This window comes from Arvicola amphibius, chromosome 6, assembly GCF_903992535.2.
Source record: "Arvicola amphibius chromosome 6, mArvAmp1.2, whole genome shotgun sequence".
Taxonomy (NCBI): domain Eukaryota; kingdom Metazoa; phylum Chordata; class Mammalia; order Rodentia; family Cricetidae; genus Arvicola; species Arvicola amphibius.
Window position 1 is genome coordinate 91840562 of NC_052052.2, and position 16535 is coordinate 91857096.

Consider the following 16535-nt stretch of genomic DNA (forward strand, 5'->3'; position numbering starts at 1 on the left):
GCACATGACATAGCATGTAGTTGCAGGTCAGGGTACCACTTTGGAGTCCATTCTCTCCTACCTCTCTCTGGATCCTGGGGATTGAGGTCACCAGGTTTGCACAAGTGCCTTTAGCCACTGAGACATCTCACTGGCCCTTGGTTAGTTAGGTCTTAACAAGTGTATACATGATGTGAATTTAGTGTGCCTCATTGTGACAGAACTAACACTGGTGCAGGTTTAGAAAGACTGCCACCAGCTGGGGGACTCAGCACACCTTAACTTACTATGTGTGAATCTGTTTCTCTCCGCAAGATACAGATGGCAACACCTCCCTCACAGGTTAAGTGTGCTAACTGAGACCACAAACAATGTAATACACATGGTACGCCTCAGAAGTGCCTTCTGCTCCTTTGTGTCTACAGTAAATTACACATTTCTAATGTAACCAGGAAGTCTGGACTTCATTTGTGTTGACCTTTGATCAAATGAGTTCCTTGCTTTCTATATAAGTCTGTCATTTGTCTATACACAGGGATAACACTGCTTATAGTTGACTTCCTAGGAGTATGGAAGAATTAATCCATTTTGTGCACTGTACTGGCTGCCATGGCAACAACACCCCTGTGGGCAGTATGTAGCCTTGGTACATTCATTAGAAAGAGAAAGACGAAACTGGGCAGAGACACAGGAGGGAAAATCACTCGCATTGCCAATGGCATTGCCAATGCTTTGCATATAACACGTGACCACTATGACCGTTGGCCCCCCACAATTACTAATCATGCTTGGAAACATGGCCAAAGAAACTATACTCGTTTCTTCTGCCTTGCCCAATAGAGACATTTACAAAAAGTTCAGACTGAAGAAAGCAAACAACCTGTGTGTCTTTCAAGGGATTTGTACATCATAACATGAAAGGATGAGATGGAATAGGAGGTATGTGGACTGTGTGTCACATGTGTGGGGATGTGTGTTCCACTTCCTTATGTGGAACAAGAAAACAAAAATGATACCCACCCCATGGGGATAGACATTAATGGGTTAATGCACAGACACTGCCAGACACACAGGAAGCACTCCTTCAATGTTTTCTTATTACTCCACATAAATTGAGAAGTATCGAAGCCTACAAGCCAGTGTGTACACATTGAGCAGAATAATCTTCAGGATGCTCACCATTTCCAGAATGGGCTCTGGAGGCACGGAAGGTTTAGGTGTTAGTAGTTACATTCTATCCTCTGAGATTCATAATAAATAAGATGAGTGAATAAATCTCCCCAGAGCCAACTGGCAAGTGTTCTGAAGTCAAGTTTAGTGATTTCCATGAAATAACTGTCTGGGTTCAGCCCAGGCCACTGACTGATTTCTAAGTTGAACACGGGAGAAACCTCCCTCAGAACTGTGTATTAGGCTCTGCTCCACCCGAGTGAAGCCAGGGGAAGGGGTGTTAACCTACGCTCCTAATCCTATTCACATTCCTATGCTGCCTGAGGCCAGAAGATGTGGTTTCCCCAAATTAGGGGTTCATTTCTGTACAGCCCCAGCATGTGAGCGTGCTCCTGCCGTGATCTGTTTCTAACCCAGCAGGCAGGAAGACAGGATCTTTTGCAGGGAGGCCTGCCTGGGGACCTCAGGATCAGGCCGTCACCACCCAGATGTGGTGACATCAGGAAGTCATGCTGGCGACAGTATCAGTCCTCCTTCAGGGGAATGCTAGCATGTGAAAAGAAAGCCGGGAGTCCTGCTCATTCTCTTTTCCTATCTAGACTTATGTAAGTGGTTACCTCAGACTTGTCCATTCCCCTAACTACACCCAGGCTAACGTCCGTCCTCAGTGGAATCTACCAATGGCTTCACTCTACACTTAGGGGACTGCTGAGTTACCTTGACCTGGAAGGGTCCTCTCACCTTTCCCTTCCCTAAGTTCTAGGACCCCTTTGTACTCCACTATTGCCTTTCCAGGGGACACTTTCAATCCAGACAAGCCTTTTGCGTAGCTTTATCCCATAATTCTTGATACTCAACCCACATATATTTTCAACTTTTCTGTGGATTTGAAGTTCTAGGCAGGCATCACCATGTTTTACACTTACGCATCCACTCTGCACACCAGTGCCTGGAACAGAGGTAAGGTGAATGAGCAACGAAGGCAGTAATTTCTGCACCGCAGGAAGCTGTAGTAGCAATGGAGTTCTCTTGGACCCTTGTGCATCGTAGCAACTGACTTGGAGAAACACTGAGTACATGTGAAGCCAGCCAGAGCTGACTGAAACTCATGGCCCTCCAGAGCTCCTGGTAACACTCACCTGCACCATCTGTTTGGTTCCTGCTGGCTGTGGCTTTCGTCATTTTCTCACTGAATAAAAGAAAAAGAGAGTCAGCTCTATAGTTTTCAAATTCCCATCGTCTTTCCCCGACCCTTCTATTCCTAAGAATTAGCGGTGATGGGTTAAGCAATGAAAGTGTTTGACATCGGCTCCATGCTGCCCGAGATGGAAAAGGCTTCCCAGGTGTGTGCTGACACAGGCAGATGCAGCTGGCCACACAGTGGTTTTCAGATGGTGGTGGATGTGGACACACGTGGATGGTAGGAACAGGCACTTGCAAGGCAAGTGGTCCATGAAGCCACATGCACTGGGAAGCCCTCTGGCCCTTCTTGGGCCAAAGTATTACCTTTGTCCAAGAATTACTGAAAGAAAAAAAAAAAAAACAAAAGAACAACCCCCACACTGTAATTTATAAAGATGTAAACATGTCAGCCCTAAAATGATCACAAAGAAACGAACTTCAGTGAATGAATGGCTGGAATGATTAAAGAGAAGCAAGCTGAATTGTGTTTTGCGCTGCACAGCTGGCTTCTTTTTACCTAGACGTCTCTTTGCTACTACTCGTAATGGGCCCTTTAAAAAGTGCAGACTGAACAAGGCCAGTTAGACTGGCAATCTGCTTTTCCATGGCTTGCATCCTCTCTCTGCAAAACAAGAGAATTGTCTGTTAAAGCTGTTGACTTTCAGATGGGTTCTGCTAGGTGAAAGATCCATCTGTGGGCTATAAAAGGTACCAGCCAACAGGCTGCCAAAGTCTACCCAAACCTGGAGCACTGAAGATTCTTGACTGAGGCCAAGATTTATTGACAAGAATGTAGTGAGAAGACTGTGATCTCACACAAAAGACAATGCCCAGGCCAGCAGAGGCCTCCCAGAAAACAGCATCTCCCTGGGGTGCTCACACAGCATGCGTTTTCCCGCCTTTTTGCCCTGTGAGAGGAGACCTCAGTGGGACTGGCTATCCGCAGGGCCAGGCCCTGCATTCATACATGCCTCTAGGCTGCTCTTCCCAGCTGGGCCGCTGCAGGCTGGTTTCAGTGTAAAAGATGGGGGTGTTTGTTGCATGTGTAGATATACTTGTTTCTTAGCCCAAGGGCAGACAAACAAGCGCCTCTTGTCAATACCGTGGAGAATACAATTGAAATCAATATGAGGTTGAGAGTAGATGATGCTCAGTTTAATGGTGTAGAGGACTTAGCCTGGAGGATTTTACAGGATCAAGGAAGAAGGATCAAGGAAGAAAAATACACTCAACTCAATCATGAACACACTAATCGCCTATGGACAGGTGCTGTACCTTTCTCTTCAGGGCTCTGTGGTGCTCCAATCAGGTATCTGAAACAGGCTCACCTGTCTACATCACAGACAATGGATGTAAAATAGGACCACGTGTATAATAGAATTCCTAGTCTACAAACAACACACTCATACACACGCTGTGGCTCTTCAGAGCAAGCCAACTTCTTTATCTGATACCCCATGGAGAGAAAGTAGCAGCGTGGCAATCCATCCTTTCTCTACAGAAACACAACGGTGAGGCTGGGCCCACGGACAGACAGGGCCTGAACTTTGTGGCAACCAAGAGCATCCTTGAGCTTTGAGGCTTTGAATCTTGCCTTTGGACTAAAATCTTGAACACCTTATCAATTACTAGGTGTAACTTTGCAGTTACCAGCTTTTGGCTTGATGATTCCACATGCTTTCTTCAGTTGAAACAGACAGGGCAGTTATGACATGAGGTTTCTTGCATGTATGTCATGCCGGGTGGTTAGCTAATGGTTGCAAAAGGCAAGCAGCCCCAGCGAGTGATGTATGTCTGAACAGTATGATCTTTGTTCTACTAGGGTAGAGAGAATCGCAAATGCCAAGGATGGACGCACATCTGCACAGACTGACTGTTGATATACCCAGGCACAGCAGAGGATGTCAGTCTCTGAGCTGAGGCATTTGCAGGCATCCCTGTGTACTTGGCCTCCTCTTTCCCATGAAAGGATCAATGGGTCAAAGAAAAAAGTTAGTAAAAAATTCTAAAAAGAAAATCAGGTTAGTAAAAACTTTCCAGAAAGCCCATGTTTATCAGTAAGTCACAGTAACACCTCAGAAGTGATGAGGATAGTGATTAGCCACAGTGTCTGCCACATAGGAGACACAAATGGACACAAACACTTGGGAAACTGCTTATTTGAGAAAAAATGCCAGTACAGAGTGAAAGGTATTTATCCCTATCATTCATTGTACAGAAGATGGAGAGAAATCCAATGTATAGACAGGTGCACATCTACAAGGAATAACCAAGACTCTCCTTAGAAGAAAGAACAAGAAGAAATCTTGGCATCATAACAATGGCTGTGGGGGCAGCATGGATCCACTGGAACTGCAGCAATGGCTATGGGGGCAGCACAGGCCCACTGGCACTGCAACACTGGCTATGGAGGCAGTGCAGATCCACTGGCACTGCAGCACTGGCTATGGGGGCAGAGCAGATCCACTGGCACTGCAGCACTAACTATGGGGGCAGAGCAGATCCACTTGCTCTGTAACACTGGCTATGAAGGAAGCACAGACCCACTGGCTCTGTAGCACTCACTATGGAGGCAGTGCAGAGGGGCCACAGGGTTTCCTACCATTTTCTTTCTCTCATGAGAGATAGGCTTCTCCACTAAGCCTCCCCTCCATAGTTAGTGGTTTGGGGTTGCAGAGAGAGAACTATAATTCCTCACTTGTACCCCACTGCCTGATTCTTCAGGGCTCACACCAACACAAGTGTAGAATAACTTGGGATGGCAATTTAGATTTGGAGCAAAAGGCCTAAGTGGGATCCAGGTATCTACATGCTTGGTTCTGTACTTAGTAACCATGAGTTAGGGCACGAATACTCCCTGGGTGGCCTCTTCCAGGCTATGCCATTAATAGGGCCACCAAGGAGGAGACACCAAGTTAAATGCTCTTTGACATCCTCCCTGTGCTTTATAGACCCTTGGACCAACTGTAGAGGGGCCACAGTTCTCTTCCACTCCCAGGTGGGGTCAGTGTGGTGGAGGTGGTAATAGGACAGCACACTGACCCCAAGTGTGTGCGCCAATGCTTCAGCCAAAACGACTCCATGAAAATACAATTCTTCTGACACGCGGTAATGAGAAAACTTTCCTTCATATTTAATCATCGAAGTGTTTCTGGTTTCAGAATTCATTTGAGGGAGATTATCTGATTTATGAATTCATAAATAAGATTGTCTTTCCATTTCATGGTTGGTAATCTGGAAACAATTTTATGGTTTAACTAAATTACAGCAAGTGGAATGTGTGCAGCCTTCTCTCGTGATGAAATGTTGTGAGGAACGTTTAATACGAAAAGGGGAAAAATAGAAGAAATGCAGCGGAAGGAGAGAAATTAGGCACGGCTCTGCTGTTACGGCAGAGGCAATTCTGTGTGATAACCGTTGGAATAGTAAGGACACTCCTCAGGCTAATTCTTACCAATTTCATTTGGTTTAAGGTATTATGGGCTGGTATAATTACTGTAGAAAAAGACGGCTCAAAAGTGATTTTATAAACCATTATATATCATTCCATAAACCGTATTTATATGATTAGTAGGGGACAGTTAACTAGTCATTTGGTGCTGCAAGTCAGCTGCTTGGCTGCACAAATCTTTTTTGAGGCTCAAACAACATGAATAAAAAATTCAAGGCAAATTCAGGGAAGGTGCTGTACACAGCATCAACAGGCCCCTGATTCTGTTTGCATTCCTCCCTGCCCGGGGTCTGTGTGTGCAGGTGAAGGGGCATCCACATGGCTCGAGGGCCGCCCTTGCTGCCTTCTGACCAGAAGGAAGAAAGCATTCTGTGCTCGAGGAAGTATTTTTAGCCACGTGACTTTTGATTCAAGTTTCACCTTTAATCACTTTTGATTATGGACATGTCTGTGTTCTGAAGGAGACCTCCTTGAGCTTGGATTAGTTTCTTATCTTTGTCTTGTTAAGAAAATTAATATCAATTAGGAATCAAGCTGACACCATACTAAGTGAAAACCAGAAATTATTAATGATAAATTCCAAAGGATGCTTGCAAGCATGCATGAGCGTGTGCATGCAAACATGTGTGTGCATGTATGTGGAAGCAGACACTGATGCTGAGTATCTTCTGGAGTCAATCCCCACCCTATATTTTGAGTCTCTCAATGACGTAGGAGCTCATTCATTCAGTTAGGCTGGTGGTTGATGAGCTTCAAGCTCCCACCTGTCTCCAAGTGCTGGGGATCTGAACTCAGGCTTGCACGTCTATCTCCCCAGCCCCCAAAGAATGTTTCCAAAGATACAGAGCAGCTGTCTGAAACCAGTCAAGCACACTAATGTGTGTTAGAAATTCAGCCCTCCTTAGTCAGTTCTCCATCACTAAAATTAGCTGCGTAAGGAAGTAGTAAGTCACAACTACCGGAGCTGAGACCGCTATTCTAAGGGTACTAAGTAGTCCCTAAATTCACTTCTGATCATAATCTTTTATGACTTGTTGTTCCTTCTTGCTACCATTGGGGAACTAATCACTTAACTTCCCATTTCTGGACTAAGTTATCCAATTGGGGCTAAATAACCAAGAGACCATTCCCAACTCTCCGAACAATCTTAACTTCTCATTGAGGTGTCTGGACTTGTTGAGGGGATATGGATGGAGTTAGCAGCTGGAGTCTATTACCCATCTGCCCTCTGCTTCTGGAGTGAGCAGGAAGACTAGGCATGCTTTGTCCCCCCTACCGTGGCTTCAGGCATTGCAATGTGCCCCCTGCTTCTGTATTTAGAATTATTTGGGAGGATTTGAAAGGCATTTGGGGAGGGGCAACCATAATTGGACTATAGTTTATGAAAAAAACATTTCAATTAAAAAATAATAAAGAGAAAAAAAGCAAAACAAAAAGAATTACTTGTCTAAGTTGTCTTCCAAAGTCAGGAGCCCCTGCTATTTTTGGGTATTTGAGCACAACAAGTTGCCTTTCTGTCACACACTCATGATAGTTTTCACACTTCTGTCACCTGACAAGAAGCAGTTTACAAAGAGATGACTTATTGTGTCTCAGACTTGAGAAAGACCTACAGAGCTCATGGTGGCAAGAGCACATCTCTGGGACGCCACACCTCTTGATAGCGTGGGACAGACAGGTGGCCAACAAGCCAGGTTGGGTGGGATACAAGTCTTCATCCTTGGCAACCTGTTTCCTCCAGCCTGGTCTCATTGCCTAAAAGTTCACAGCTTCCCAAACAGTGCCACCAGTTGGGGACCAAGTGTTCAAACAGATGCAGGGGGAGGGGGGCTTCAATTCATATTAAAATCATAGCCTTATTCCAATCTGCCATCTTTTGAAGCTTTAAGATTCCATACCAACAACCCTTGTAGAAGCCTGACATTACAGATTCTTAAACACTTTTGCTGTTACGTTCTGGCTTCAGGTTCCAACCTAGAACGTTTTGACTGTCTAGACCTGAAACTCCAAACTCCCCTTGAAGTCACTCACTCTCTCATTGTCTTCAGTTCCCTTATTCATAGACTAGCCCCTTCTCTGTATCCTGGCCTTGCCTTCTTGCCACCAGCCATCAGTAGTGTCTAGACAGTCCCTGGGGGTTTTCTTGTTCCTTATGTTTTCTGAAGTTCAGCCTGAAGACACTGGCCCTGTTGCTCTGGCCTGCGGTGGGACAGCATACCATGGTGGGGCACGTGTGCTGGAGGAGCCCTCTTTAGTGGCATGATGGCCAGGAAGATGGGGTCACGGCAAGGTGGAGAGGAAGGGGAGGGGCAAGGATCCTGATATTCCCTTCAAGGGTGTGCCAGGCCCTAAATAAACTAACTTCTTTCCCTAGGCCCCAACTCCTTAACATTCCATCACTTCCAACAACACTACAAAACCAAATCTTCATCAATTGTCTTAGGGAACTCTTTAGATCCAAACTATAATAGTGTCTAGTGTAAGTACTACCACACTCCCCTCCCCGCATCCTGTCAAGACCCTCTTGCTTCTAGGCTCTTTTCCAGCCTTCCAGATCCCATGTTAGCCTGGCTTTGCTTCCTGACTGTCTGAGGAGGGCAACAAATGAGAAGAACTGGCCCCTGTGACACTTAATCTTACAATGTCATCTTACATCTTACAATGACATCTTACAATGCCATTTTCTGTTGGTTTCAAAAAGACTGGGTAAGATATCATTTCACTAGGCAGCCATGTTTTCCTACACCAGATAAAACACCGCGGCCACGCCAAAGGTGCTTACCTAAGATGCACTGCAATTGGCATTATTACTAGTGCTGCTGTCACAGTGCTCAGGATTGAACCCAGGGCCCGCATATTGTCTCCAGGTGCTCTACCACCAAGCTGCACCCGAACCCTGCACTTACACTGAAATGCACAAAAATACAAACACATGGCTGGCTTGATAGCAAGCCTGGACCCCACTCGTGGATGAGGGTAAAAGGCTGTTTGTACATGCTCTGAGGCCCCGAGAGAACAAAAGTCTACAGTGGGACGTGAGGAGGAAATGCCAAAGTTGGGTCCTTCCCACTAGTTCTCAGCTCTTCACAGACTAGAAACCAAAGCTGCTTGTTTTCTTCAGGGCCATGGAAAAGGGTTGATTATCAACTTCAAGTTCACCATGACTTTGGGTGTAGGTACCATGACAGGAAATGGGGAATCATGGTACATGAATGCTCTTCCCTTCGTTTCAGGCTTAAGAAGCCCTGAAGGTGACATGGGGTAGTTACACCCAAACTAGGATTCTGTGGTGTGCATATGTCCTTGGCACCGTCCACAAAAAGCTCCCAGATAATTAGCCAGAAATGCAACCCTTCCTAAGAGCTGGCACATGAAGCAAACGCGGAAGCTGAGAGGAATGGGTGGGGCCCTAGACTAACAGCACTGATGTGGGTGCTACAGCAAGTGCAGCAGAGGGAGCCAAGCAAAACAATCCCAGCGAAAGCACAGACCACGAGCTGATCTAGATTTGTGTTATAACTTACAGAGGTGACTCCACCACAAATTCAACCAGCACTTACTGTGCTAGGCAGTGTTCGAGGGACTGAAGACACAGAAGTAAGGCTTTACACACACACACACACACACACACACACACACAGAGAGAGAGAGAGAGAGAGAGAGACAGAAAGAGAGAGACAGAGACAGAGAGAGACAGAGACAGAGAGAGACAGAGACAGAGAGGGGTAGAGAATGCCTGGCAGGACTGAGTAGTCAAGGAGCTGCTGTGTCTACAGTAGTGAAGGAGGGGAGGGCAATAGGAACCAATGCAGGGTCCCACAGGGAAGGCAAACTCCATAATTTATTTACAAACCAGTAACCTTTTCAGAATGAAAGGGAGTCACTGGTTACTATGGAAGGCCAGAGGTAAATCTGACTGCCCCCAGACTAGCTACAAAGTATGTCCTTCCAGATGTGGGCCATTTTTAAGGCCTTTGGCCTGACTGTGAATGTGATGGTAGCTGAAGTGAGGACATTTGAGGACTCCAATTTTAACTGGATCCTGACCTCTCTGCTGAGAACAGCCCGGAGTAGATGGACTCTGAGTGGGGAGCCAGCTTAGAAAACCACATGATAGTCAAGAAGAGCCTCTCTTAACTGATGGCATTTTGGTGAAGCCCTGAGGTTGGAGAGGAGCCAGTCCAGTGGCTGTTTAGTGGCAGTAAGCACCAGACAGGCACAACCACAAATGCACAGTCTTCTTCAAAGCAGGCGAGTCCCTGCCAAGTTTAGACCCAGGGACCAGAACAATACAGTGGCGTCCATGGCAGGGAATGCTGAAGGTCTGCAGGAGTTTGGATCTTCAATGTCTTCCAAAGGCTGATATGTTAAAGGATTCATACCTAGCCTGTGGTATGACGGGGCAGTGGAAACTCTGCAAAGTGGTTTCAACGGAAGGAGGCCAGGTCATAACAGGTATGCATGCCTATGATGGGGATGCATGACCTTGGTCCCTTTTGCTTCCTGGCTATCATGAAATGCAGAGGGCTCTTCTGCCACACACTCCCACCTTGATAAAAGTGCAGCCACAGGCTCAAGGTGACAGGGCCAAGTAAATGTGGACTGAAATCTCTGGACCATGATCCATGAGCCCTTCCCCTTAGTAAGCTACATGTCTTGAGTGTTTTGTTACTGTGATGGAAAGGGCACAGAAAGCAGAACTCTCAACACCCAGCGATCATAGGGCCAAAAGGTTCTGGCATTGTTAAAAGAGTTGCCCTTGGTCTCATCCACTACCTACAAAGATCATATCTGAAAGATAGCTGGAGTCAGGATCCTAGAATTGAACGGTTTCTCAGGAGGAATGTATTCGGCCCTCATAATTCTCTCCATTCTGGTTCAGTGATCCTGACGTCAGGACAGAGAGAGAGAAAAAAAGAAGGGTGTGTCAAATCAGACAAGTGGGTCAAAGCTCAGACACACCCAGGACAGGGCTCCCAAGGTGCACTGCTTCTAAAGTCCAATGGGTTCTTCCCAGAACAGTAAATGCAGACGGGAAGCACTCCCAGTAGTTAATCTATTTCAGTTTAATCTCTGTGCAGGCTGTATTAGTGGGGACCTGAAAATAGCCACAGGCCAGTGACAAGACACATTTTTCTCTTGGATTTGGATGGCCACATAACTAGATAGCTTCATGTTTTTATGCTCATAGGACTCTTTATTGATCAGACAACTTTTAGGATCACCAAGTGATTTCATCAGAACTGCATAGCACCCATGAGGGGTACAACCTTTCTAGATTACAGGAGGCACTGAGTTTCAGCAAGGGAGGCTTTCTCGTTCTTCAGGGAACATGGCTAACTGCCCTGCAGAGTGCAGTAGCCATGGCTGTCCTGCAATGGTGACGCACAGCCTGGGGTCAAGTGTTTCATTTCCTGTTGGCTCTGTCAGTGACTCTAGCTACCACACCCCAGAGCCAGCCAACATGAAATCATCAATTTTGGATTTTCTTTCTCTTCCCTGAGGTTGCTCTTCAATATTCATGCTCTGGAGTGGCGCCCCATTTTTTTTTTTTTTAATTCAGGTCCAAACTGGTAGGAACAGCTATTCATTTCTGTTACAGAATGTAACTTATTTCCAACTGACAGTGTTGGAAGCTAGGAAGAGCTGGTCCTGGGTGGTTGTGAAGATCCACTGTTTCTGTAACAGAATCGTATGACATTTTCTACATGAATCTCAACTCCTGATCTCCCAACCCCAGCCTCCTGAGATGCTGGGATTATAGGAGTGGCTCCTATGCCTGCCTCCTACCTACTTTAGCTGTGAAACTCTAGTGTGGACTCCAAAGAAATACAATGACTCAGGGCTGGGTGGAGGTGTCGCACATTTTTTATCCTAGCGCTTGGGAAGCAGAGGCAGATGGATCTCTGAGACTGAGGCTAGCCTGGCCTACAGAGTGAGTACCAAGAGAGCCAGGGTTACACAGGAAAATCCATCTCTAAAACTCAAACAAAGACAAATGAAAAACAAAACAAAAACAATGACTCAGAAAAAGAAGAAAGACGTTTCCTATCTGTGCCCTCTCTAATGTTCTTACTGATACCATCTTTCCAGTCACTGGTGGGTGATGGAGGAGGAAGGGACCTACTACCTCTATTACAAGGCAAACAGCATGGAGGCAGTGTGGTGTTGAGACCCCAGTTTACTGGAATGGCTCTGGTTATCACACTCTGAACTGTGTCTCTTTATATCTTTTTTAAAGTCAGGCTACAGGGCAGAGGCCTCCAAATTCCCTCTAGCTCCAAGGCTGGACAAGGAGGACATGATTTGACTCACAGCAGTACAGTGTAAAAAAAAAATGTGGATTTTAAAAAAAGACCTACCATTTTTGGAACTTTGGAATTAATGATTAGACTTAACTGTACTTTTGAATCACATCATTCGTGAAAAAATAAAGCCTGGAGTTTCAGTAAGCATGAATGGCATCTACTTGGCCATCAGTCAGAGAGCCAATGAGTCACAGCGGAAGCCAAGATGCCGTGTGAGCATCGCGAGAGCCTTAGATGAGCCTTGTTTTCAGGCTGGCCGCAGTCATGCGATTCTACTCTTCAAGGAGGCTGGGTCTGCCCCAAGCCTCGACTCTGGGAAGGTTCTGGCTCACAAGGAAAAGGAACTATTAGACTGTTAAATTGTTTAGGCAACTCTGATTTCCTTCCATGTGTCAGAATCAAGACTTCTGATTGACAGCACCTCTTGAATATTCAAAAGAAATGCAGTCATGTTTTGATTGGATCTAATTAGTGACAGGTGATGGCTTTTCCTTTGGAGAAGTTTGTTTAAAGTAGCTCAGAGTTCATAGCAGTCATTTTGTATAGCGTATCTCTGGTGTAGTTGTGGGGAGGGCTATCTTCATAAATCAGTTAGATGGTCAAGCGTGTTTGTTAGGTATCTGATGCCTGAGTTCAGTCTACTGCGTGGCTACCACATATTCCTTATCCATGAGGTTATATCCCTGGGAATGTAGTAACAATTCAACATATCAGCTCTTACTCGAGTTCTTAGACTGGCAAAACATCCTATCATGATGTCATTCTATAGGTACTGTAATGGCAGAAACATAGCCAGTTTTGGATAAAGACCAGTTGGCCTTCTTTTTTTCATTATATGCAGGCCATAAATTCTAGACCATCTGAGGATTATCACAGAGCTCCCAGATGGGCCTGACCTAGGAAAGTGCTCCCGTTTCTGAATTCTTCACAATTACATTCTGTATCACTGCTTTGGAATTAATTATGTACAACCATTCCCCCCCAATTATGGTAGGGTTGTAATTGAAAAGTTTACTTGTACTTTCATTGTTTAGGACTTGGAATAAGTGGCGGTTGGATTTCCAGCTGGCCCCCAGAAGCTTCTTTATCTAAGCATATTATTAGTCCCATTGCTCCACATTGTTTTCAAGGAAAAACGTGTCCTAACTTCCCAGCTGGACTCTGAAGTACTGGAGAGAGATCTTCCCTATGGAGCTCAGGACTCAGCGAGGCACTGGGCTTGGCGTGTCTTCCCACTCCCTACTTTGTTAGGAGACCGTCACTCTCAGGAAGACAGGAAAACATCTCCCAAGCATCCCCAAAGCCAAAATGAACCCCAAATCCCGTGGCAGGTGTTCTTCCCAGATGGGTACTGAGTGGTTTTTGGAGTCAGAGGACTGCTGCACTATCACAGCATAGCTTAGGTGTGTACATTAAGCTCTGAGCGTTTTATGATTGTCTTCAAAGTTTACATGTGTGAGAACCACATCCAAGCTCCTCTCTGTGTCTGACAAAGCGTCGGCTCACAGCCAAATACGTAAGAGGACCTCAATAAACACCTATTGATCCACAGTTAGAGCCCTGTGGGAAAGCAGATCAGACAAGTGCCCAGTTTATCAGGCACCAGCAAGCGTCCCAGCAGATGGCAACACAGCCACACCTGTGGAGGGAGGGACCTCTGCCATCAAGCACCTGCTCGGGTTCAGCGGACTCCTCAAAGGATGCCCTCAGCCTGCCTTGTCTTTCGTCCCCAGACTTGACGACTCCTGAAACAGACTTGCTCGTGGCTCTGCTGCTCTGTACACTCCGGGTCGATCCATTTGGGGCTCACACTTGTTTTATCGTTTCACCCCCTTGTTCTACCTCATGATGTTTTGTGCTACTATATTAAAAAATATGTCTGCCTGCCCCTTCCAGCGGCTGCTCCTCTCTCCTTCTCTATTTCTCTACACCCCTCCCCACCCCCTACCCCGGGCCAGAGTGGTTTGCTCAGAGTAGGAACTCTTAGAAACCTGTATGGAGTTATTTTCTCCATTTTATAAATGAGCAAATGAGGCAAAGTAAGATTCCACGATGTGGTATCAGTGAACCAACTGCTGATAAGTGTGGGAATTAATCTGAACCCAGGCAGACTTTAAAGCCTCACCATAAGCAGTTGTTGGGCAAAAACCGAAACCAAAAAAACAAACAGAACTTGAACAGATGGGAATGCCAGCGAGTTCTGTCATAGCGCACGTCAGCCAGGCATGGCAGCACAAGTTTATAAAGTTGGTATCTGGAAGCCTGCGGCAAGATGGTCTTGAGTTCAAGGCCAGTCTGGGTATAAAGAGAGATCCTGTTTTAGAAATGTATATCCCAAACCAAACCAACTTTACTCCTCTTAGTAAAGGTGAGGAAGGGACTTGGTCAGTCGTCCTCATCAACTTAGACCATGAAACCCAACTTCAGCAGAATTGCTATATATGGGCTGCCCATGAAAGCTTCAGCATTGCCAGGGCAGAAATTTCAAAATTTTTCAATTTCAAGAGGTAAAGAGCAGAACTGAAGTGATAATGGTTATAATCTGTATTTTATGTCTGTCACCCAGCTGCTGTCAGCTCCAGTAGGTTTCAGAAAAAGACTGTATTTTCCTCAGAGCAGAGGTCCTGACGGAGGCGGCTATCTTGGGGGCGGGGTGGTCACTCAACAGTGTTTGGAGACAGCTTGGCTGCCTCACAGGGCAGCTAGGGTATAGAGTTTCTGAGGTGGCTCACCTTGACTACCCCTGGGAGAAAGAAAGGAATAATCCTACTTTTTTTTTTTTTTTTAAAGTCATGGTTCACTGTGCTCTGTCAGGAGATAGCACTATTTAAATGGATACTTTTAAATGCCACCAATCCAGATTTAAACTTTCACCCTATCAGCTCCCAGGGCAACACGCCATGCCATCCCTCAAAGCTAACAACAGACCAACATTTAGTCCTTGTAGATTAAGAAAGTAATGAGAAGTCATTAGAAACAGAACCAGGCGATCAGAGAGCATTCAGGCTTCCTTCCATAAGCCTATCTGGCCAAAGGCCAGGGCTTTTGTTCTTCAAGCCTACTGTGCCTAAAAAGTCCTAACCAGGTGCCATGTGGCTTCTCTTTCTTTAGTCTCGGGCTACAGTCAGGGCTAGACTTTGTTCCTCAGTGCAACTCTTCCTTACTTTGAGGAACTTACCTGCTCTGGCTGAAAAACTATGTTAACATGGACTCTTCAGCTCCAGCTCCCTGAACATGAAGAATCACGTTCCTTTTCAGGGATTCTGTTATGCATTTGGGGCGATGGCCATTAGTGACTCTGCATTGAGCACCTTTGAATTTTGAGTGTTATTTCTAGAAAGATACTTTCGATTATCCGATCCAAGCTACAAATAGAAAATGGTAAAAACACAAACGCCCTCGAGCTTTACAGTTTTTCCGGTCATGGGTGATGATGCTGTTTCATGGAGTGATTTTATAACCAGGGGCAGGCAGAGCCCCTTGCTCTGTCTGTCCCACATAATCTCCTCACAAGACTCTTACAGCTGCTTGAACCCATTTTTCCTTTTTGGAATCCCAGCAGAAGGGGTTGTCTGGGCACAGCCATCAAAATATGCAAGATGATCCTTCTCCTAGGAGCTTGGACACAAGAAGGGTGTTAGGAGAAAATTCATCACCCATGGGATCCGTGGAAGGAGAGCCCCACCATGAGATACATTACACTGTTTATGCTGACCTTTGGCAGATATTCACTGAAGTGTCTTCAAACATGTGCCTGGAGAACGAGGCACATGATTGAGCGTAAGCCTAAGGCTAAAGGACTCAGTGTTGGGTGCTTCATTTCCTTGTCAACAGAGCTGTATACCATTATATTCCTTCAAACAAGCTGCCAAGGGACCTCTCCATCAGACATGTGAGAGAAAGTATTCTTCTCTCTGATTTCCAGTGTCCTGCAGCTATTTGGGCTATTACACTGAAGTGCTCTTAGGAACCATACTGGAGTCCTGCTGCGCTCAGGAGAAAGTGCGGCTTCCCGCAGCTCTGGCTCCTAGGTTTTGTCAGCTCATTTAGATGTAAAAATCTCACTTGGAGATTCTCAAAGAAAAAGCGCTCTCATTTATTTATCCTTAATATTATGAAATGGCAACAGAAATTGGCTTGGCATTTTATACCCCATGCTCATGAAGTCAGACTTCAAGGGCGCTGCACATGCTATAAAAATATTATCCAGATCAAATATTTCTAAAATAACGTCATGAGCTTGGTGAGCCGATAGCATGTAATTTTGTGCTTTGGTAATTGTTCCTGGTGTTTGTCTTTGGCATTTTTTCCCCTTTGACATAGTACTCAGATGCACGTTTTTTTAAAAAAATAAATTCTACCGAAAATGTTCTCTCCTTTTCCCATTTCTATGTAATTGAGCTAATATACCAGCTAGGGCAGTTATACTTTAAATGGCATGCATA

At 45.5% G+C, this 16535-nt stretch overlaps 1 protein-coding gene across 1 annotated transcript in view; it reads right to left on the reverse strand.

Moving 5' to 3' along the window:
- Window positions 1-16535, reverse strand: part of Kiaa1217 (KIAA1217 ortholog) — a 289499-nt gene that overhangs the window by 37852 nt on the left and 235112 nt on the right. The window contains 2 exon segments of the mRNA XM_038332995.1: window positions 2289-2338; window positions 2849-2953. Of these exon segments, the coding sequence (XP_038188923.1) occupies window positions 2289-2338; window positions 2849-2953 (155 nt within the window).